This window comes from Podarcis tiliguerta (assembly GCF_965153285.1).
Source record: "Podarcis tiliguerta genome assembly, chromosome: 12".
NCBI classification, from domain to species: domain Eukaryota; kingdom Metazoa; phylum Chordata; class Lepidosauria; order Squamata; family Lacertidae; genus Podarcis; species Podarcis tiliguerta.
Window position 1 is genome coordinate 41567574 of NC_139545.1, and position 25026 is coordinate 41592599.

Genomic DNA, 25026 nt, shown 5'->3' on the forward strand with positions numbered 1-25026 from the left:
CTGAGGTTGATGGGGCAGTGTCTCAGTTTCCCTAATGGACCAGCATCCGCTGTCTGATCCTATCAGATCCTATAAAAGAGGAGTCCATTTTCTGTTAGGGTAAGTTCTCATAGCCACTTGCTTGCTTGCCTGCCTGCCCAGCATCCCTATCGGACTGACAGCTAGGACCTCCATGCTACCAACCTTCCTTGGAGGTTTTTAAGCAGAGGTTGGTGGCCATCTGCCATCATGGATACTTTAGCTAAGATTCCTGCATTGGACTAGATGACGCTTGGGGTCCCTTCCAACTCTGATTCTATGAAATGGGAAGTTCTGGTGGTGGTTTGCTTTTCTCCCATTCAGTTGGCATTTGCAAATGGCTCATCCATGCACAGAAAAAAAATGTTTCAGTGCAAAGATTGTGTTGTCCGGGGTATCTGTGGCAAGCTCACTCAGTGAGGAACTTTGAGTTGAATAGTTGATAGCTAATGCGGGTCTTCATAATGTGATGTGGGACATTCCAGAGGTGCATTTTGAACATGGAATTGCCTTCAGTGCTGCTTTGTTTTAGTCTGTTTTCAGGCAAGTTTTCAGACTAGCAGATGAGAGTCTTAACATCTGTGCTTGTTAAAAGATGCTTTTAAAAGGCAAGCTGTTTTTTAAAACCAGTACAGCTGTAAGCATAATAAAAGTCATGGAGGTATGGGGTATTTTATGAAAATGTTTAATTCAACTGTTTCTTTGGAATGTAGTAGTCATTGTTTGGAAATTTTAAATTACAATTCAATCCTATGTGTTCCCCCCCACCCTTTTTTAAATGCTACTCAGTGTCCGAGAATACAAACGTCATTTAAAGTTAAGGCTTCGCTGTTCATTTTGAAATAACAATTTAAAAGTGTCATATTGTCATAGAAAATAAAAAATTTCTGTAAAAAAATTCGCACAAAATTTTATGATGGTACAAAACATGAAGCAATAATATACCAGTAAAATGAATTCATTTTACTACAGAAGATTTTTATAAGTTTTTTTTTTGATAAAGAAAAAAATATGTTATTTTACACTTTCAAAATTATGAAACAATCTAAAACAATATAAACTGAACATTTCGTAACACTGCCTTTACAAATTAATACCTTTATAAACATATATTTTTTAAATATATTTATCAGTGCAAGATACTTTCTTTTCCATCTAAAGTTGCAGTATCGTTTTTCCTTTGCTTGAAAGGGCAGTTTTCATTCAATTCCTGTTTGAAGAAATCATATCCCTTGTTCTTCCGTTCTAGCATTAAACAGCCACAGCACTGGGGTTTCCTTATTCTGTTCATACAAATTTGCACTCTGGCTCATCAGCTCCAAAGGTCTATGTTGACATATCTGCTGGAATAATATTCACGGAAATCCCCCTTCCCTCTTCCGGGATGTGACAGTGGCGCAGCAGCCAATGCTCCCCATCACAGGCATTGAGTTGCTGGCATGGGAAATTTTAGATGAAGCCATAGGAAAAAGGGTGCAATGCGCCAAGCACTACTCTTTTAGAGCTTGATCTGTTTCTGTGGAGTTGGCACACACTGAAACAAATGGAGGATGCACACTGGCAGTGCCTGGTGGATTGCAGCCAAAAGCTTTACTGTTCCAACTAGAACAAAACAAATAGCTAACCCCACATCCATTTAAACAAATTGAAATGTTTTTTGAATGAGTTTGCTGGGGCTTCCCCCTCCCCTCTGTGATAAGTCATGAGTCTATATTCATGCTCGCATCTTCCATGTTGCTCCCGGAGAGAGGCTTGTGATACTGCTCTCTTCACATGAGCAACTTAAGATCCATGCAGCATCACTTAAAAGGTTTTAAGCAGTCCCCTGGAGCAGAGAACGTGCCGCTTCTGGGTTTGGTTCTGCACTAAATAACATTTGGTGCATTCAATACGAACCAAATAATAGTAGAGGTTGTACTCTACTAGGGTTGGTTCACACATGCATGCTTATGACATGTTTTGTAGTGATATCAAGTGATTACCCACACGTGTGAATGATGCATCAAAGATTTTTTTTTAAAACACATTATCTAGCATCAGCTCAAAACACAATATTCTTCTATGGAGACAGTTCACAGAATTAACTGAGAATCACCCCAAGCTGAATAATGAAGTGATGAGATAAAGTGATAAGGAAATGCCATTGTTCAGTGGTAGAGCACATGCTCAGGTCAATCTCCAGCACACTTAGGATTTAAAAGCTTATCATACAGCAGACTTAGGAAAGACCCTTCTTCACTTGAAACTTCGGGGAGGTTGATATAGTCAATATCAGGCTAGATGGACCAATGGTGTGACTCAGTGGAAGGCAGTTTCTTCATTCGTATGTTCATGCTTGTGTGAACCAGTTTTTCTCAATGACGAAACGTGAGCTTGGCTCATTGTTTCCAAGTTCTGCCAAGTGCATGTCTTTGCAATTAAACCCACCAACTTTAAACGATATTTGCACTCATTTAGGCCACGGATCTTAAGATGCTCATGTGACGAAAGAAGAGTCAATAATTACATAACACAACTAAATATTACATGAAACAAGTGCAGTCAAAAATTATTTCAGCTTGCTCTTCCCTTTGGGATAATTAACTGGCAAGGTGAGCCAATTTCAGTATAGGATGGATATCTAAAAGCTGATTCACATGCTATGTTTCGTTAAGGTGATTTTTCTCATGGTAAATATTGAGCCTAAAATACAGCCTTGTGTGGTCGATATTCCTGGAGTTTTCAAAGATTTTCTCTGCTACAGTAAATACCAGCTCCCACCATGTCAAGGTGCATTTGAACAAAATATTTGCCATACGCACAGCACTGAGGTGGCAAAATCACCTTGTGGTGGCTCTTGTGGTCATTTAAGATCTTATTTCAGAAAATCATTTAATTCCTAAATGCATTGCATCAGTTATCAATTACTTTTTATAGACATTATTTTCAACATTAAGTCAGCTGTTCCTGAAGGGGGAAAAAAGTGGACCTACAAATAATTTGTATACACAGTGCTCTTAGAAGAGTAATTTGCAACAAAACCCCCATGTGGTTTGGTACATTCTGTGTTTGAATGTTTTGTCCTCATTTAGGATTAATATGTTATGTACTGAATTTTGTTTAGCAAGCAACTTGTTGATCAAGCCAACATAAGCACCATCTATTTGTAGCAGCATCAGTGTAACCCTAATTAGCACAAATCAATCCTACATCGAGATGACCACTTTTAAATTGGACAGCAAGGCTAAGAGATGGCAAGAATGGCCTTTACTTTGCAGGAAAAATTATTCATTGCCGTCTATGAATATGAATGCATGGCTTACTTAAGGGGAAAAAACAGATACTGTCACTTTATGCTGTTAACAAGAAAACCCAAAGTTCAACTTTGGAGGGTAGAGTTAAGAAATTTCCCTTACTTTAGAAAAACAAAACACAACACAACACAAAAGTCTAATAAAGTTATTTTTGCCATTACCAGCAAATTAAAGCTGCATTTCCCTTTCCTTGGCAATGGCAAATGCTTATGCAACAATCTACGTAGAGACAAAGAGGAGGAGAGAGCAAGAGAGAGATCGCTTATATTTGAAAATACATTCTATATGAAAGAACCGTAAAAGGAGGAGGAAGGCAGGAAATATTGCAGCTTTGTACAAAAATGGTCCAGAGACATGAAACTGAAATACAAGGAAATGGAAGAATCAAGCCACCAGGTTGTCCCGTTTCCTTAAGCCCTTGCCTTCCCAAGGTTTACTTACACTAAAATATACTTTCTCGTTAGTCAGTGAGCCCTTAGGGTAAGTAAATAAGGACAAGGACTGGAGAAAGAGAGAGAGAGAGACAAGGCTGGAGTTGATGATAACACAATGAGAAGCAGTACAAACAAAAAGGCACTTGAGAGGACACACACTAGCCAGTGCCAAGGACTTTTGCTTTGTTTTTGTTACAGTGTTAGGCAGTACACTTGGTTCGCCGGTTGTTTCTGGGTGATGGCACATGTTTCTTGTATGGAATTCACAAGCACAAAGTTTAGCACAACACTGAGAAACATCAATAAAATTCTGACTGTATTGCTTGGTAAACAGAGCTGACACACTAGACCAGTACTGATGCTACCAGTACTTTTGTTTTGTTTCAAAAGCACCCCTAACCCTCCGTTGCCTATGCACAACACAAGCAATTATACACAAATACAGGTTCAGGAATCCACCAAGTTGCTGTTGCTCCCAAATGTTTTAGTCTTCTTCTGGGCACTGAGCTACAGAGAGCGTGTCCATCTAAAGGACCCCCACCGGAATACACTTTGTGACAGCATCTTGGATTTTTGCACAGTAAAAAGTAAAACTTGCTCATCAAAAGTTGCAGAGGGGGCTGGAAGGAGGAAGGAAACAAACAAACCAAGAGGGAGGCGGGGAGGGAAGGCAAAATGAAAGCAAAACAAAACACCCCTTCTTAAGTCAATCATACTTGGTCTCAACACCAGCATTTGATTATTTCAAATTAAAACAGAAACAGAAGTAGACTGTACATGATTCAGATTGTTTAACACAGATTGTTGTCCAAGTTTTAGGATATCTGTTACACTCACTGAAGCTCCTGAGAAAAGCTTGGCTCAGCGTCCTCAACGCAGTTTCCAGGCTGTACAGTAATAGAAGATCCACAGTTCCCCAGCCTTAAGCTGGTTACATGTTCTTCTGCCTCAATTCTCTAAAACTTCTTCAGCTGCTCCTACATCTTCATGCCTCTGAGTAAGTATTCTGTGCGTTCAGTTTGTCTTTTTTCAATTTCACACCATCCACCAGTTCGAAATTGTAGTTCTCCAGGGCAGACAAGTTCCTGTCTGACATCCCGTTGTGCCAACAGGCGCAGTACAGAATGACACCGCAGATCGCCCCCAAAAGCACGCCCAGTGCACTCATGGCTATGATGGTGATTAGAATGGGGTCAAGAGTCTTCAGCACGTTTCCTGGCTTTCTGGAGATGTTGTCATTGAAAGTCTCCTCATTCTCACGGTAATCAGGAGTAAAACCTGCAGGGGAACAAAGAGCAACAGTGAGGATGTGACTTGGGCATCTAAAGCTGAGGGAATGAATGAATGAAAGGCTGGCGTGAGGATGTGAATGGTGTGTGTTCAGTGACAGAAGATGGAGCTTGATACATTTGAGATGGGGGTTGTTCTGTTTTTATGGATGGGTGTGTTCAATGAGTTTTAACTTAATTATGGGCCCAGTTCTAGTGTTGGTTTCAAAACAGTTTTGGATTTGGATATCTAGAGGACCATGTTATGTACTGAGCGTGGATCCTAGAACAATAGGCAGGTAGGATCCTAGAAGGCAGCAACCTGATTGGTCTGCAGGAGCCGCCCAATCCGGCTCCTGGAGGAAGTGACTCAGCAACCTGATTGGCCTGCAGGAACAGTCCAGTCAGGCTCCAGGAGGGGAGTTGAATCAGCCAATCACACGGGACCCATTGTGTAAATAATGTATATACAGTTGTACCTCGGGTTAAGAACTTAATTTGTTCTGGAGGTCCGTTCTTAATCTGAAACTGTTCTTAACCTGAGGTATCACTTTAGCTATCACCTAAAAACAACACTGTTTAGACACACTTCTCAGCAAAGCAGCCTGGGCATAATTCAGTATCTACCATATTTATTATGCCTTTTATTTATGTTATTTTGCTGATTACTGCCATCATGATGCTTGTTAGCTCCTAGACTACTGGCAACGATCCCTCTCTCACACCACCTGCCATGTCCTGAAAAACAACAACAGCTTCCAACTCTACAGTTATAAGATTCTATTTTAAACATAGGTTGCAAGGCCATCTGTCAGGGATTCTTTAGCCGCGATTCCTGCATTGCAGGGGGTTGGACTAGATGACCCCTGGGTATACTTCAAACTCTACATTTCTCTGATTCTATGAACAACTATTGTCTGCTACCGTCTGTCCCAGGCTTAACAGCTTTCAAGGGGATTTTATACATTTTTAAAACCCATGTAAAAATGAAACAAGGGCTGTGCACAATCAAACCCTGCAGATAATACACAGAAGAGATCTTACTAGAATGGCGATTAAAATCAATTAATATGCTGCCAAGATTCACATGGCAATAAAATCATTATTTTAAACCCTGTACCTGTTTGATTAATATCTGGCTCTACTTTGGCTTTCTTGTTCCCTGCGTCGTTTGACTCTGGCGAAGGAAAGAGAATTGACATTGATTATTAGGGTGACAAATACTGATTGGCTATCATGCTGGCAATAATGGTATTGAGGATTTTCCTCCTGCCTTAGAGCATGATTATGTCAGCTTGACAGAGCTGTTCATTACACTGGTCTCCCAAAATTAGCTAAGGGGGCGGGGAGGGAAAGGTTAAAAAAAATCCCTCCCACTGCCCCAACTTGGCACCGTTTGCGAGTTATCAGCAGGGGTCTTCTGTCTCTGGAAAATGAAAATCAGTAGGCAAAATTAGCATGTTTCATTCATTGTATTTATAATCTTGGAGCCCGGTGCTGTAAAACATTTAATCATATACAAGCGGCCCTTAGCGTCAAGAAAGAATTTTGCTGGCTGCAGAGCGCAAGCAAGGGATTTTGGGTGTGCTGTATGAATTGTGAAATATAAATCCTTCGACCACAATCCCATCTAGGAATAACCCACCTAAATGACAAGGAGCGTGTGAGGTTAACTAGGAAGTCATCTTCTGGACTGCTAGGGAGCAACTCTCTTATAAATAACCAGCTTCTTCATGTTATTGGGATGCATTCTGAAGATCACCCACCAAGGGCTGAACTAGATTGGAGTCTACAGCTGTAATAGCTATAAATAGCTATAAATGGAGGATGGGGATGATTTCAAGCAGAAAAATAGCAGATGGGAGGGGTGCTATACCCTTCACTTGCCAACTGCTTCCCTGCTGCATTCCCTTCCCCAAGGCTATTTCTCCCTCTATTTCTGGTCTTGGAGCTGGAAAGTGATGGGAGGGAATGGGTTGTGTTGTTGGTGGGAAGCAGCACCCCCCCCCACCTGCTGCTTTTCTGGGGGAAATATCCTCCCCAAGAACTGCTTTTCATCACAAGCCCCATTTGAAGCCATGAGATGGCTGCCGTCAAATCTACTTCTGATATGCCTCCAAGAACTTATTAAAGGTAAAGGGATCCCTGACCGTGAGGTCTAGTCTTGGCCGACTCTGGGGTTGTGGTGCTCATCTTGCTTTATTGGCTGAGGGAGCCGGCATACAGCTTCTGGGTCACGTGGCCAGCATGACTAAGCTGCTTCTGGTGAACCAGAGCAGCACATGGAAACGCCGTTTACCTTCCCGCAGGAGCGTTACCTATTTATCGACTTGCACTTTGACATGCTTTTGAACTGCTAGGTTGGCAGGAGCAGGGACTGAGCAACGGGAGCTCACCCCGTTGCGGGAATTCGAACCGCCGACCTTCTGATTGGCAAGTCCTAGGCTCTGTGGTTTAACCCACAGCGCCACCCGCATCCCATGCCCTGCCCAGGTAATCTGCAGCAACACTGAGGTCAGAAAAATAATTATAAAGAATTTACTACATAGAGGTAGGATCCTGTATCTATTTACAAAGCTGCCATTATCAGAATTAATAGTGCTCTGAATGAGTTATCTGGTAGCTCCTGTCAGATCATACTTACTTCGGCATTCCTCAGGTGATATGTGGTTGTCAAAGTTAATGTCATCCACTGCAATTCCTCCATTTCCTATTCCAATTTCTCCTTCTACCATCACCTGGAAAAATTAAATGACTTGTTTGTTTGTTTACAGTTAATAGCTAGAAGCAGAATCCTTAACCAGTCCTTAGGCCAACATGCCATGAAGAGTACAGAGTCATATGATTTGTGTGTCTACCTATCAAGGCTGAAGATATATCATAGATTTCTCAGCTTTTCTGGAGTTATGAATTAGCAACAATAGAGGTAGTGAAGGAGTTGTGGAATTCGCTCTCTCAGGAGGCTTGGCTGCAACAAACTTTGCCACCTTTTTAGTGCCAGGGAAAGAATCTATTTTAAGAATTCTTCCACACTTTCAAAGTTTAATAGTTGTTCTAGCTGCAGCAGCTTTGTATTTTCTTTCTATTTGTATTGTTTTTATATTTGTGTATAGTGGTACCTCGGGTTAAGTACTTAATTTGTTCCGGAGGTCCGTTCTTAACCTGAAACTGTTCTTAACCTGAAGCACCACTTTAGCTAATGGGGCCTCCTGCTGCGCCGCCGGAGCACAATTTCTGTTCTCATCCTGAAGCAAAGTTCTTAACCTGAAGCACTATTTCTGGGTTAGCGGAGTCTGTAACCCGAAGCGTATGCAACCTGAAGCGTATGTAACCCGAGGTACCACTGTACTTTCATCCTGTTTTACAATATGGAAGCGTGGCTGAAAGGTGGTTATGTAACATTTTAAGATAATGAAACTGAGAAGTTGGAGTGAGAAACAACCCTTGTTCCAGAAGAAACAAGGCAGCATTTTAAAAGTTTAACATCACAATTGCACTCAACTGTCTGCCACAGGATACAGACTGCAAAATTTGAATGCCCATAATAGATCAGGGCACAAATGCAGCAGGTGCTTGGCCCTGGCTTGATGAACACGTGAACCTGCCTATACCGAGTCAGAGCAGCACTGACTGCAATGGCTCTTCAAGGTCTTCTGCTGAGAGAAGTCTTTCCCATTTTGAGATAATTTTAATTCAGGGGTGGGGAACTCAAATCATGGGCTCTCCTGCCCTTTCTCTGTGGCTCTCAGGACTCACTCCAGGTTACATTGCCTCCCCAGCCACACCCACTATCCTCAAGCCAAAAGTTTGGGACATTTGTGCCTGTATTTATTTGCCTACCTGATAATGCTTTGCAGACTTATGGAGCAGGACCCGGCCTTCTTTCCAGCTGTTTCCCTGATTTCCAGCCAGCATCCACAAGACCTGATCATACTCTCTATGCGTCTGGTACCGCAGCTTGATCCTCAGTGTGCCAACTTGTTCGCCCAGCATATGATACCAGAACGTCATGCAGACTGCAGAGTTCTGCGGGTTGATGATGGGGCTGATGAGCCGTGCAACTTTGCCTTTCTGGTTTTCATCAGCTTGTGAGTAAATGAAATTGCCATCTCCTGCTGTGACAAACATACTGCATTAGAAATAATGGCCCGCTTTTGGTTCCCTTAAGCCTGATGAACCTCAAGTATTCCAAAACTAATCTAGCCTTTTTAGAAAAATAGATTTGCAATGGAAGCGTCTTGCAGGTTACCCTGTGCTCTCTCCTCTGGCTGCATCGATTCCTTTCAAGTAAGTCAAGGTTGTTCCTTCATCTATATTCCTATCCCATAAAAGAGAACATGTGGCACCGTGGATCATTCAGGTGATGGTGTGGACTAGCCTTCCCCAACCTGTTGCCCTTTGGACTACAACTCTCATCAGTTCCTGGTCAATGTGAACAATGGCCAGGGATGATGGGAGTTGCAGTCCAAAATGCCTGGAGGGCAACATGTTTTGAAAAGATGGTGTTGGCAGAAAGGACGAGAGTCTTGATGGGACACTATGCATAAATAGGCAGGATAAGCTGGAGGGACCACGGAGCCACAGAAGGAGGCCGTGAGTTTGCTTAGCAAAACAAGCCCCAGTTGATGTTAGGTTTCTGTTTGTGCCACTGTGCAGTGCTTGGAGTCACAAGACTCTGTTTTGCATTCCAGACATTCCAGACTGTTGGAAGTCTCACAGAAGACAGGAGACGGATGTGATGTTAACTGGTTTCCTGTTCCTTTGTTTTCCAGTTGCTCTCTGCCTTTCACAGAGAGAGCATGTATATTTCTTTTCTGTCTGCGTAGCGAGAAATAAAACTCTTTGCAATGTAGCTTATATTTCTCCTCCTTCCCTGCTGCTGGATACTCTGCGTAATGAGGGAACGTGCCTGGAGCCTTATCAGAAGCTCAGGTCGTTAATCATCGTCGGAGGCGATTCCGAAGGACTCAACCGGAGGATGAGCTTTTCCAGCTCAGTCGTAGCGGAGGTGCCGACAGTTGAGAGGAACTTATTTCTTTATTATTTCTTTTTATACACTGCCTGTCTGCTGTGGATTCCTGCTTGGTGCAGCTAGCGAGGGTCAAAGACAGGCAGGACGAGAGAAGGAATTGGTGGGAGGAAGCAGTATAATTTTGAGTTTGTAAAGAGAGACCCTGTGTGGTGTAGAGGTTAGAGTGTCAGACTAGGACCATAGGAGGTCCTTCACATCTCTCCTCAGCCAGCAAATACACTGAGAAATCTTGGGCTGGTCACCAGCTCTCAGCATAACCTACCTCACAGGGTTGTTGTGAAGATGTAACGGGAGTGAGGAAGACTATGTACACTGCCTTGAACTCACTGAAGAAGAGTTTGGATTTGATATCCCGCCTTTCACTCCCTTTAAGGAGTCTCAAAGCTTTCTCCTTTCCCTTCCTCCTCCACAACAAACACTCTGTGAGGTGAGTGAGGCTGAGAGACTTCAAAGAAGTGTGACTGGCCCAAGGTCACCCAGCAGCTGCACGTGGAGGAGCGGAGACGTGGACCCAGTTCACCAGATTACAAGTCCACCGCTCTTAACCACTACACCACACTGGCTTACTGGAGGAATGGCAGGGTATAAATTAAACAAACAAACAAAGAAAACAAAATGGCAACCTTAGCAACTCGTTCATGCACATTTTGGCCTGGTTATACTTAACGGAAGCAAGATGGCAGAAAAACATATGTGAAACATGGATTTTCCGAAGGAATTCAAGACATCTTGTACCCTGATCCCAAACACTTGTGCCACTCAGCATTCCTGCTTGCAGTTCTGGAATCATTCCCTACAGTGATCTTGCAGTTAATTTATTAGATTAAAATCCCCCCCCCCCCAATGCATTGATTGCTCCGCTTCTCTGAGTAAAATACAGAAAGCAGCTGTGTGTGGCACAGAACCTTTTACAAACTGGCAAGACAAGCCCAAGTGTTTTGCAGAAAAGAAGAAACCAGAACTTCTGATGTTTCTGTGAAAACGTTTCCAGATTACAGCGTTGGAATGTAAAAGGCACCTGAAACTCGAAAACCTGATGATAACAAAACCACATTTAAGGAGTATCATTTTTTTCCACAACCTTTCAATGAGAGGACAAGTTGTGCTTGCCTCCAGACACTGATGGCAAAGTTCAAATATTTTTCATTTCAAGAATATTATTGCAGCTCTGGGTCAGGAACTCTGCCTACTTTGTCTTAATTAGTGCTCAACTTATGCATGCCTTTTAGATTTTGTCAGTCCATGGCTAACATGGCTTTTAACCTCCCTTCAATGTCAGATCTCACTAAGTCATTTCATTTTACTTTGCATCAATTTTTCCCCATTATTGCAGCCTTCGTTTCAGATAACCGCCTTTTGCTTAATTTGATGCCATTTATTTGTACAGTACCATTTATAGTCAAAGTATTATAAGTTTCCCCCCCTTCTACCCCATAAAACTAAATGTACTTGTCTTAGGATTCAATTGAAAGCGTCTCTAAATTTAAGGAGCCCAATTTTGTCTAATTTCCTTGTCATTCTCATTAAGTAAAAAGAGGGAGGGAGAGGGGCTGCAGAAAGTGGAGATGGGAGGAGGGGGGGGGTCACAGCCAGCACATTTGACATTTGCATAGATGAAAAGGAGACCAATAATTGAGGCACACGTGGGTCACAAAATGCCCCATTGCTTATTACATTTGGAAGGTAACAAGTATCAAGCATGAGATGGGCTTGAGGTGCTGCTAAGGGACTTCTAGATATATTTGTAACATATATAGCTTGATCCAGGTATTCTTGAAAAGCATACAGGAGACAAAAGGCTCTGGAATAGCTGTAGCACATTCAGTTCAATTTGACCATAATCCTAGGAAGGAACCTAAAAGAGCACAGTTCTTTTTTGTTGTTGTCAGTGTGAAATTCAGTAACGTGAAATACCGTTCCCTGGAAGGCCTTTTGATTTTGAACACAGTGCTCTCTTTCTCTCGCCACTGCTAGTTCAGCTGTGAACCCTACTTTACCTGTGTGGTCCTGAATGGGTCCTGGTTTGCTGGCGACCACTGCCCACCTCAGGTCCAGTTGGCTGTCATGCTCCCAACGGCAGATTGTCTTCTGAGAACTGTAGCCAAAACCACAGTTGAAACCATATGCTGGGAGTTCTTCAGCAACAGAGGGAGGAATGGGAGGAAGAGAGAGAGAGAGAGAGAATTACTTACATTGGTAAGTTAATAACAGCACATTTTCTCTTACGCCCCTCCCCACAAATAGAACACCCATCCCTAATGCTCTGTCAATGTCTGCCCAACATTTTTAGGCAATGTTCATCTGGCTCTTGCACCATTTGCTGAAAATGGTTAGCGGGTGATGGTTTGGTTCAGGCGTAACACCAAACCATGGTGTTATGCTATGTGAGCAAGGCTGGAATGCAGCTCAAATCATGATTGACAACCCTTGTTGTAGGGCAAGCGCAAGCCACAGTTTGCTGCTTTAGATGTAACAGCAAAGTATGGCTTGGAAGAAAGCAGAAAAGAAAGGATGGTGAAAAAGCTGGTGCCAGATGTGAGGGCTGCATGGCAAAGTGCCCTCTAGTATTGGGTCCCCTCTTACACCAGTGGTCTCCTCCACTGGACAGTGGTGGACAGTGAGCAGCCAGGAGCATTGTCACAGTCTGCAGTAGCCATCTCTGAGCTGCCCGCCATTTTGAAGTTCCCACAATGTTCCAAACTAGCAGCAGTCCAGGCTACTGTGGGAACACAAAAGTGGTGGGTTCTCAACTGCCTGTTTTTACTAATTGGTAAGCCTATAGCCAGGGACACAGGTAAGCAATGATATCATGACATCATCAACAGATCTGCCAACGTCCATAATAAATTAATTCACAAATGGACAACAAAGCACATCATTTATAAATTGGACTTTAACACACACAGTGTCCAAATGGAAAGTACCCCCAATGTTTAACAAATGTCATGTCCTTCTCAAATTCATTCTGTTGTTTCAGTCTGGCAATTGGAGCTCCATTGTGCACAGAGAGATTTGCAATCTTGTCCAGTTTCTTCCAATATTAGGGAATGCTCCACATGTGAAAACACTATTAAGAGAATTTCTTTATGGACTTCATATCCTATTTGTACCTGGCAACCACAGAAAGGTATCCACAATGCATCAATTCTTGCTCTACATTTAAATAATCTGTTTCCTCCATCTGCTTCCTGAGCATGTGCTTCAAGAGTTTCTCAGCATTCCAGAAAGACTATTCTCAGTGTTAGAAGAATGATTCATGTTTTGATTTCAGAATGCTTTTTTTTTTGCACCTCAACGCAGATAAGAAGATCCATGCATTCCAGATTCTAGATTTGCATCCAGATGTGCACCCAAATGCAGATGTGGTCTGTAGCCACCTTCAAGCATTGTAATGAGGTGTCAAGGAAGTATGTGAAGCTGGCAGTAAGGACAAGTGTGCTGGCACCACCACTGCTTTGCCATTTCAGATGTCCCTCAACTTGTGGTTGGTGACTGTCTGCAATGGGGAGATTCCTGCACTCATAGGGGTTCTCTGTGTGTTTTAGAACCCTGGAAAATTAGGATTCTAAAATGTGTGGGGAACTTTCACAAGTACAGGTGTCTCTTTGTTGTTAGGAGGAGGTTTTCAAAGGTTGTCAAGGGCTTAGTTGCTGCTGATTTTACTACTGGATTGTTTAAGAGGGCATGTAATTGGTGGTTTGTTAGCCAGGGCATTTGGGTGCTCCCTAGTTTGTTTTGTATTTCTTGTGTTGATATGGGTTTGTTATTTTTGTAGAAGTCTGCTAGGCGGTACTGTATAAGGTTTTGGCTTGCCAAGTTTTTACCTGGAGGTTTTGTGCTGCATGGTGGAGTAGTGGGTGGTGTGTCAGGGGAATTAGTGGGGATGGGGCTTATTTTCTACTTTTGCAAAGCATACAGTATATTGTAGGTGGTAACAATGAGCATAAGTAAATAAATCAAATTTTTTTTGCGTGCACTTTAATTGGCCCACAAGATGGCAGCATTTAAATGAATACATTTGGAAAGGACGAGAGACAAATGTGGCCCACAGCCAACTAAATACAAAATAGGCTTCAAAAGAAGCTCCCTGTAAAACAAGGGAAGTCTGGTATTATGTAGCTTATTTTGGTCTGGATGAGATCATATCTTGTTTCCAGATTTTGTCTAGTTCTGCCTAGTAGTCTTACATGAAATAGCTTGTTATCTTTCAATGGAGCCTGAAATTTTAATGTAAAAACAAATTCCACACAACTGAATCCTTTTTTGTGGTTTTTTTGGATTTTCAGAAAAAGGTTTCAAAATAGGTAATATACTTTCATTGTTGGGAGAAAATGCCCACTTGACCATGGGCAACTCCTAAATTAATAACCCTCCTCTCTTTCTCAACCAGTAACATTAAGAAGGTCAATGTCTAAAGACATCATCCAACTTTTAAAAAACCTATTCCTAATTAACAAAAGAATGAAAAGAAACTCCCATAATCTCAAATATGAACTCATGTTTGAAATATTGTCTTGCTGTTGAGACTGATGATGCTTCGAGCTCAACTAGGAAGATTGATAGTGCAACAATTCAATTCTCTTTCACCAGGAATGAGGTAATGCAGGGCAACCCTACACCATCAGCATTCTTGTGATAATGAAAACATACTGCATCAGATTTCAGCGGATGGACTGTGACCCACACCTGGTAGGTTGCATCAATTGCATTTAATTTTTTGAAATGAGAAGGAGAAAAAAACCCCCCAATGTAAGTGGCAACTTGCAGAATTGGGTTAAATATGGGCCCTTGTGGGCCTGAAAAATATTGCACACTAACATTACAGAATAGGTGTGGGTCAGGTGTGCAATATGAAGGAATCCATGCCAGCTAAATTTGTTTTCTGCCTGTTGAATTGCACAATAGTTCAAATATTCCATTGGAACTCAGGTAGCTGTCCTCATTGCTCACAAACCTTAATTGGACATACTATTTCAATTAATTGATGCTAATTTACAATTGCCCATTTGTGATTTTAGCGCAGATGTTTTCATAAAACACACACGAGCGAAAGCAGCAGATGTCTAAAATACCTAGTTAGGCAATTTAAAAGATGGCCAAGCGATGAGGCAAATATATTGCAGGCAAATGCCAATTCAAGTGAGTACAGGCTTGCTGGTTTGCAATATTCCAAATGATTCCATTATATGTAGAGCACTTGAAATAAGCCCCTGAATGTCTTGGCTAGGCTTTCAGGGCTGGCATCTGAAAATGACTTAGCAGTTGAGCTACTGCCTTGAGTCAACAGAACCAGAAGTGCAGGACTGGTCTTGCTTTGCTCAGAACCCCCCCCCCCCCAATTCCTACATTTTCAGTTTGCCAGAGGTACAGAGAAAAACAGCAAATACGGCGGCACTAGTTGCCTAACAAGCTGTTTGAATTAGAGTTAATGGGTGATGTGTAGCAAAATCTCCATATGACTCTTTAACAAGCATAGAGGTACATGGCATTATGTAATTAAAACAAATCTGGCCTGTGAGAGTAGCCAACAGCTGCGCTTCTTGGCCACATCTTGCTCTCGGCTGGAATCATTAATACTCCACATGAACAAGCAGCTGGACAAATTCTGTGCAATACCATTTGTCTATCTTGGTCTACAAAGGGTCCCCTATCGTGGTTGTTGTTGTTGTTCTTTTGCACTCATCTGTTTTAAGCAAGAAGGGATGGGATGCCACCAACCAAATATCCACTTTGGAGACACAAAGGGTTGTATCGAATGAAGCACTACTCAGAGCAGAGCCATTGAAATCAATGGGCCTGTTAGCCATGCTCATTAATTTCAGTGTACCTTCTCTGGGCAAGACCAATGCTAGCTATAACCCAACACCATTTTCAAGAATGTGAACATTTGAATAAAGATAATAATTTCAAAACACTCTATGCAACTTTTAATTTGGGCATGGATATTTAGCAGTTGGGAGCTCTTGACAAAGGGGTGGCTTGCACATTATGGCTCTCACATGGAGGCCACTAACTGTCACCAATTGTCGCCAACTGGCAGCAGCAGCAGCAGCAGCAGCAGCTCAGTGCCTTGACAGGGCAATTTTATCTGTGCCGCTGCAAATGTTACTTTTTAAATGTTTACAGTGGTGTGAAGAACATTGATTAGAGCAAGGAGCTGCTGCAGCGTGACAATGGACACCTGGAAAAATATATGCTGTGTCCTTAGAAGGTTTACAGCTGCACTCCTAATGTTTGCTTAATTGGGAGTTTGCTTAATTTTGCCTGATTGACTTCAGTGAGACTCGATTCTCAGGGTACACATGCAAAAGGATCAGAACAACATTTCTGCCCAAGCACTTTGTAAGTATTCTTCTTCCATGTTGCTTTTGCAGGTTCCTAAAGGAATTTAGTTCATTCCTCCAGCCCACACTTCTCAAGCTTCCGCTACTTTGATGTCTCAGTGTCATGTACTTTGCTGAATCGCAAGAAAGAAAGATTGAATTTAAGAGCTTGAACTTGGCATGCAGGGAGTTTGCAATTCTTGCATGAATGGAAGCTTGAATGGAGTGTAGCTCTGGCATCTACCCCACAGTGCTGAACAGGCCCATGACTTCCTGCAAGAGGTGGCATTCAGCTAACGCTTTCAGAATGTGCTTCCTTGCCCTCGCATTTTCCCTTCCTTCAAAAACGGGCAGGAATGTGAGTCTTGAGTGAGACTCCCATTGGTGTCCATTCATATGCCCTGAGCGGACATTTTGAGACAAATGGAAATTGAGCTAAATGGGGACCATTCAGTTTGGTTTTCCATTTGTCCCCAAATGCAAGCACTGGGCACTGCATGCGTTCCCTAGTAATGAATTAGTTCTGCAACTTTAGTTCTTGCTTCCTTAAACTGCGCAGGGAAGGTGGTAGTGGGATCATTTGGGAAATAAAATGAGACCTAGGAAATGTGAGAAAGCCCATCTTTTTGTTTAAATTGGAAGCTTATATAAAAGATACTTTACCGAGTAGCTCAGGACTTTCCTATAAATGTCAGAATGCACACATACTTGAAAGTAATCGAACAATCTAGTAATGTAACTGCCAATATAATGTCTGTCCCATCAATACAATGTCTGCAAAAGCACAGATAGAAATGTGTTTGTCTCAAGAAATAAGAGGGCAGGATGTTGCTCACAATAGCCTATGCTGACTGAACAATCTTGGGAGGAAGAAAACAGTTTTGAGCTGGGGAAAGTGTTCACCTTCATGACATGGAAATCCAAAGGTTAAGAGACACAACCTTGCAATTAACCACCTTCTCTTTTGGCTAATCAGGCCTGAAACACAGTTGTCTTTAAGGAAGCGTGAATGCTGTTAACACATTTATGTTTTGCTTGTAGCAAAGCCCCCAGTGTCATGTTGTAGTGGAAATACTTAGACACACATACACACCCTGTTAATAAATTACTTTGGAGACTGTCCCTGACTGCAGTTTAATAAAGGAAATGTGAGTAACCGAGGAGTGACCAGTTCCCCTCTTTACAATTATTAACAACAACAAAATTAACATTGGTGCTGATCACTGTTGGAGAACTTTGGGGAAATGCTCTTTCTTTCTCTCCTTTCAAGCCATACAGGATATTAAAAATGGCCAGAACTCCTACTATGAAGCCCCATGTAACTGCAAATTAAGAGCTTTTCAAAAAGCTATTAGCTATTGTATTGATTGAGGGGGAGAAAGGACCAGCTGCCACTAACAGCTTCTCTCCTCTCTGCCCAAGTTTATCGTAGCACTTTGCACAACTCTTTTCAAGGATTCTTGCTAGAAAAGAATATTGTAAAACTGCCAACTCCGTGGTGGGGGGAAAAACGAACACACACTGCTTTTTTGGGTCGGGTTTTGCAGAATGGTGGAAGCTAAAAATAGGATGGCCTCCTCCTCGGTTATTTATGGCCTTTGTTCCTTTTTAGTTTGCAAACACATATTCTGTCACAGAAGAGATACAATTTATTTATTCACACACCCCCTCACCTCAGAAAGTGCAGCGTGTGATTTGGCCTGTGAATTTTTGGGTAGTATTGTCACCATTTGGCATGCAACGACACAGACGGGAAGCTAGTTCTGTGCTGCATATACATGTGGATGGAAGGAGTAAAATATTTACTGTACTGAGCTTGGAGACCAGATGCTACTTTATACTTCAGAGAGTTTGAAGGGATGGAAAGCCAGAGAGTCCTGCAATTCATTATATCTGTCTTTGGCACAAGATAGCAATTGTGAAATGCACTCTATTTTAACTGGAAACACTTTTTAAAAAGAAAAGAAAAACATCATACCTGGCTGTACTGTAGTGTCAGCTGCTGTTGGGTTTTCTGTTATCACGGCTGTGGTACTGCCTGAAAAGGAATTGCATATGATATGTCACGTAGAACAGAAAAAGTAGATATGTATATAACTTAGAAAAGTTCCTTGCTTATGCATCTAGCTATGTGAGCTTTCGTGCATAAATTAACCCCAAAATCGAAACACTCAAGATTTGGTTTTCTTTGTCAAGAGGGATAATACTTGAAAAACTTCTTCAGACTTATGATCTTGGACACAAACATACACATTTAACCAACTGATCCTCTTTACACAGGAAGCAACTGAGGGTGATTTATATAAGGCCACATTGCAAGTCCAATGGACATGAACTCATTTATGTTACTTGGAAACATGTTACTTGGAAATGTAAAGGACCCCTGACAGTTAAGTCCAGTCGTGGACCACTCTGGGGTTTACTGACGGAGGGTTTACTCGATTTACTGGCTGAGGGAGCCGATTTTGTCCACAGACAGTTTTCCTGTTGGTTGAGAAGGATGCCACACAAAAAACAAGCCCCAAGCAAATTCAGAATCACAGTAACTTCCTGCATGGATGAGCTCAAGGAGCCAATGCCTTCGAACGGCTTCATGGGTGTGTTTGTTAGGCATGAAAAGTCTCAGGAACATAATATGTCCCACTCTTCCCTTAGCAACAGATCACAACAGAAGGCAAATGGCAGGTGCAGTTGTGAGTGATGGTCTTGCAAGGTGGACATTTCACATGCAATAGATATTTACATGATTCCACATGGGTCAATTAGAGAGTGGTCCATGGTTGTTGCTGTGTATTCTAACTCAATTCTTCCAAAAATAAGTGTTCAAGGGACAATGAGATAATTTACCAGTATCCTATTCAGTGGCGTAGTGTGGGGGGTGCAGGGGGTGCCGGCTGCACCGGGCGCAACATCTGGGGGGGGGGAAGGCGCGCTCGCACTCGCAGCTCTCTGCCCCTACCTGGCTCCACGGGTTAGGGGGCGCAAATTACTTGCCTTGCCCCGGGTGCTGACAACCCACGCTACGCCACTGATCCTATTACCAGAACTTGTTCGTATAATTAGCCATCCTAGTGAAATTCTTGAAGTCCATGATTAGTTTATCATGTAATAAATGTATTTTTGTTCTTCTAAGCATATAGATAAAGGCTTTGGAAAAAAGGGGGAGAAAAGTCAGGACCAAACGTATCAAGTAATAAGCCACTGATTACGATCAACCAAGCCTTCCTCCTATCGCTGCAGGGAAACATTTAAAGTGCTATAATGATTGTGATGAGGTTTAATGAAGCTATAATACTTTCATGCCAAGGAAAGAGCAATACAGAGTGAGTGGTGAAGGTACAAGTCAGACATGCAGGATATATATAGGACAAAATATGCATGCATTACAAATGTTTGCCTTTATTAACTGAAAATTTTTATCGGCCTGGTAAAAGTAGCAATTAGCTTAAAGTGCAGTTGCAATTATACAACTTAGGCAAGTTTATTTTGATGCACTTGGGCAATTAGGCTTTCTGGGCTGTGTGCAATTAATAGAACCCTAGGAGCATGATTCGTAAACTCTCCATATTAAAGAAATAAAAAAGCAAGAGGAGCACTTTTTGTGGGTCCCAAACCCTTTGCAGGCAGAAAAATGTACAAAGATACTCATCTGCCCTAGACTAATACTGTTTTAAAGCTTGCGCCTGTATTCTATCACATAAACTCACCCACTTGTATTGCACTACACACAGATTTATTTATGAATGTAATAATTAGGTTACTATCAATCAATCAGTTTACTAGATTTATTAATGCAATGATTTGTTTACTTTTCCTTGTAGATTTCTAATAATAGTAACAGAAATAATAATAATAATAAAATTATCAATTTAATAGTAACATAAAATAATATTGACTTTATTATCCTGGTTTTAAAATGTGATGGACCATTAGTCACAAAGTATTGAGCTATGAGCTATGAGTTTTGATCTCTCTTCCTTCCATATATACCATTAGGTCTGATGGGTACAGAATACAAAAGTGCCTGGCAGTTGAAGCAGGCAGCAGTAGAGCTGTACAATGGCCCGTATGGCAGCAGGGGTCAAAGCACTGATGGCAGTGGGGTTGGCAGGATCACTGATGGGCCCATCTGAGCTCCAGGCCCATGACAGGTTTGGCCCCCAGACACTGACCCAGGTCTTGCTGCTTGAAGGCTCTCCCCCCAGCTGGGTGGGAGGGGGCAGATAAAAGCAGCAGAATGTAGAGAGGTAAGGTATGGGACACTCCTGTCTGTGGCCCACTCCATTTAGGAATAAAAGTAGACCTCTTCATTCCACTTTATAGTCAAACTAGTGAGTAAACACACATGTCTGCTTTGGCCCTGAGAGGCAGAGGGGTCAGGTGGAGAGTAATTGCATTCCTCTGCAAGAGGAAAATACCAGATATGGAATAGGGTTGGGTTTTTTTTTTGGGGGGGGGAGAGGGATGTTGAACCAGCCCAGTGTTTTTTCCTGTCTCTTAATGTCTTGAAACCAGATGGAAAGCAACTCAATGAAGTGGAATAACAGAAAGGCAAGATCAATGGGAAGTTTGGAAACCAGCTTGTTCATACATTTTTCTTCTTGCCCCCATTGGTTTGTCTTAATGGCAAATCTAGATTTGGGTTGAATGGATGAGAGATGTGGCGTTGGGACTTGGCGGTGGTACCCATGGGGTGGGGTATATATGGTCCTTTATCTTAAAAGCCTCCTACAGAATATTATTCAAAGACTATGCCATAATTTCCATCTAGTAGCACTGAAGCTGTGTGCAGGCTTCTGTAGTCAGAAAGGCCAGGCAAGAGGCAGCGGGATGTTTTTCAATGCTGAGGGCTTGCTGAACTTCTAAGCGCTTTTGCAGCTTTTTTGAAGGGTATTTTGTTACACTTGACTTACATAAGAAGCAGCAAAGGCAGCCTGAGAAACTGTAATGTGAAAAGCATGCACTACAACTGTGTGGGGTGTGTGTATAATATATAGAAAGACTACACTGTTTTTAGTAATTATTTTCAGCGGGGAGGAATGTGAGATTCGGAATGAGGCAAACACTTAAATAATGAGTGTATTTGCTTTCGTAGGCATTTTTTTCATTAGCTTTAGTAGGGTCCCCCCCTCTCCCCACCATTTAATTGCTGACTAAAGGGGAAACTAAAACCCATCTCAAGTCCCTAAACAACTGTTTGCTACCTGGCTAAGGTTATCTAAAGTCCTCCGAGTATGCACTGCCAGATTTTAACTGTCTTGGAAACATAGCTATGCAAGCTGCACTGCTATGTAGGAAACAATAAATGTTTAGCCCTCCAGCTCATAAGGGAGCGATCATGCAGTAACTTGTAGGAGGAGGGAAATGAGGCCACTTATTCGTAGGTATCTAGCTCTGGCTAACATAGGCTCTATCCAGCAGATCAGACATATAGCCTTATGGGAGAAGAGAGTTCCAAACAGCTACATAAGCCAACCTAATTATGGTATATAAAAGAAACAGATACACTCTGGTCTTCATAAAAGTGAGCCCATGGGAGACTTTTGCTCTCTACAGCTTCTTTTTCCTTTCTAGTGCTTAACAGTACTGTACAGACTTAGGTGTGACTTTGAAGAAGTAAGAAGGATAGACCACCACTGAGTTTCAGTTCAGGCAAAATTGTGTATGCTAATGATATAGAAGAAGACTTTCCTTGCCCCCAGTCCTAAATGACCTCATTGCTAAATGGAAACTGACAGAAATCTCCCCAGGTTGTAATGAAACTCTATCTTAGACAAGATGCACCTTAGCTCTAAGATTATACTTACCCATCCAACTACTCTTTGGAAAAGGACAGCTAAACGATAACTGATTAGTCTACATCTGTGTTAAAATATCACCTGGGGAAAATCATACTTTAAATAAACAAATAAATTTAAAATACCCTAGATTTTCATTAGGCTGTAATTGGTTAAATTGGTAGATTAATCAACTAAAGGTTTAGTTGATTAAGCCATGGAAGTCAATTTTAACTAATGAACAGAGAGTTAAATGCAAATTTGGGTTTTCTTTGGAAGCTATTTCTGCGATGGTTTAAAGGTAGCCTTTTCATTCCTTTTTTTCATTTTGTTTTTAACTTGTATGCCACCTTTGTACATTGCTGTACTTAAGGCCACATACAACCCAGAAATGAATGTTAGATTTTATTTAACGAACCATATGTTTATTAGATACACACTTCATTATCTCAAAAAGGAACAAAGATTTAAATCTTGGAAAACAGATCTGAATTGGGTCAATTAATTAATGGTTTCATTGGTTAAAAGACAAGTGACTGATCCACTCCAGGTTCCTTAAATTGTCATGCAAATAAAAATGAATATATGTAAGTTGTGGCAATGCTGGCCCAACAAAAAAAGCCATGCATGTGTCATGCTTTCTTATTGTGAGTGATAGAGGCAAAGCAAACATTGCAACTGGGATTGGACTGAACAAAAATGGCGTTGCAATGGAATGTGGATGGTTTCTGCACCTGTCAACTGGAAGTCATCACCTGTTCCGCTGTGGCAGTTTGCTTGGTCATCATCACACTCATCCACAAGGTTGCTGTCAGGAGTAGTTGGGACAGAGGTAGGTACTGAAATAAATAAGCCAACATTGCTTGATTAAAACATACTCTGAGACTTGTTAGCATTTCAGCCCGCAAGCATGATTCTGTGATGAACAAAGACCATTCATTTCATACAGGAAACATCTCTTTATTTATCATTTTCCCATATCCTGTCCTTAACATGGTCTGTACTGTATTGTACTGTACTGTCTAAGCTGAAGGCCAAGAATAATATTGTCAAGTCAAATAATATGCTTTCAAGATGCAGATTTGGAAACAACTGACCCCACCTGAAACTGAACTCACTTGGGGGTGGAAGGTGGGATGTGTTGTACCTACAGAGTTCTCTGTGTGAAAGAGGTTTCCTATTCTGCAGTAGATGGCATTTTATGTATTCCCACTATTCACATGAAACTCTGAATTGGTGGGTGGAGAAGAAACGCCATGTGACCAACAGAAGCCCCCTATCTACACAGGGAGCTTCAGAATTAGGCCTCTCATAGACAATGTGTACACAAGCTGCTTGCTCTTAGACGGTCTTCTTGTTGATTATTCTTACATATTGGTCAGCATACAAAGAGCTAGTGAGGGTCACGCAAAAGGATTTTTTTAAAAAAGCATTTTCCCCTTTGAAAAGCAGGTCTTCATGTCACATTACATTTCTTTTTTAAAGTTCTGCTCCCCTTGGTTTCCCAAGTGAGTTGTCATGAAAAACACATTTCTATAACCTATATGTGTAATGAAAAAAGATTGATACTGTTTTCAAATAAGACCAAATGCCTTGAACTAGAGGAAGATATGGAGCATCTGCATGAGTTTTGGCCTTTTGTGGACTGTGCATCATGTGCAAAATGATCTATTAATTCATTCCCTTGGGGGTTTCTGTGTGTGTGTGGGGGGGGGTGTCACATGATGGTGGTAGTCAGGGTAAAAGCAGGTGACGGGTGCAGCCAGAGACAAATGAGTTCTGGACTAGCTAATCTGGAATAAAGGCTGCCCTGCTCCAATTTGCACGATGGCTGCTTCACATTAGAACTGCCAGTTCCTGAGAAGTTTGCTGAGAAATAAGCCCCAGTGAATTTGAGCAAAAAGGACAAAATCAATATTTGTCCCCCTTGTTTTGCTGTTGCGATCGTCGGCGTTACATCTTCTCTAACAAAGATTATAAGGATGCTAAGGTAGGATAGGGAATTAAAAGCCTAACTACCGTTGCAAAGCACAATAACAGCTAATGGAAAAGAAAGAGATCAAACATTTCTCACTCCGCAGTAGCATAAGCAGGACTGTATGTAGGAAAAGAATAATAATTAATGCAACATATTAATCTTAGCCTGCGCAATTACCTTCAATTTCGCAGCCCAATAGTTCCATCCTCAGTCCCAATCCACTGTGGGTGGCTCTTTCAGGGTAGACACGGATGAATCTGGTTGTTATAGGCTCAAAGGTACGGAGTTCAGGGGTGTCATAGTTTGTGTTGCCTTCAAAAACCTACATACAAAACCACACAGGAATGCTGTTTAATAATCACAGGAGATATTTCATTTTTAGCCAGCTGAGATTTTTCATGCTTTTAGCATTTGAGAAAGTCAACAGGTAGCCCAAATCCTAAACATTTTATCAAGTGGCTGACTCTGCATTCAAAAATGGGAAGGGGTAGAAGTGAAAGTGTTTCCAGAAATCAATCTGTCAGGATTAGCACAGAAGCAGATTTTTTTTTTAATGAGACATCTTTTAAATGAGACTCACATCTGAAATTTACATGGATGACTTCGGAGGAAGGGATTCACTGTGGTTTAAGTTCTGGCACTGTTTAGCTATGATAAGACACCTCTTCAAGAGAGAAACTTCAACTGTGCTTTTCTCCACTTGCCCAGAGGCTCACAAATTATAGTTATATTGTAAGTGTACAAATTAAAGTTTAGAAGCGGTGCCCATGCGACAGATTTATTTAAAACTAATCCTAGGAAAGGCTAATGGCTGACAAGCTTGCTAACTTAGATGTGGTGGACATTTTGAGGATGTATGAGAAACTGGATAATGAGTTTATTTGGACACCAGGCAGTTCTGTT

The 25026-nt window shown here is 41.7% G+C and overlaps 1 protein-coding gene across 4 annotated transcripts in view; it reads right to left on the reverse strand.

Annotated features, from left to right (window-relative positions):
* Window positions 1-687: 687 nt before the first annotated feature.
* NRP1 (neuropilin 1) overlaps window positions 688-25026 on the reverse strand; it is a 124960-nt gene continuing 100621 nt past the window's right edge. Inside the window, exons 10-17 of one of the 4 annotated variants that reach the window (XM_083406194.1) lie at window positions 24301-24445; window positions 22901-22984; window positions 18347-18406; window positions 12043-12180; window positions 8854-9125; window positions 7658-7751; window positions 6134-6190; window positions 688-5023 (exon numbers count right to left, since the gene is read on the reverse strand). In XM_083406194.1, coding sequence (XP_083262320.1) covers window positions 4731-5023; window positions 6134-6190; window positions 7658-7751; window positions 8854-9125; window positions 12043-12180; window positions 18347-18406; window positions 22901-22984; window positions 24301-24445 — 1143 coding nt within the window. In that variant the 3' untranslated portion in view covers window positions 688-4730. Of the gene's footprint in view, window positions 5024-6133; window positions 6191-7657; window positions 7752-8853; window positions 9126-12042; window positions 12181-18346; window positions 18407-22879; window positions 22985-24300; window positions 24446-25026 lie in introns of all 4 variants that reach the window. The other 3 variants (XM_083406193.1, XM_083406195.1, XM_083406196.1) reach the window with 3 other exon arrangements.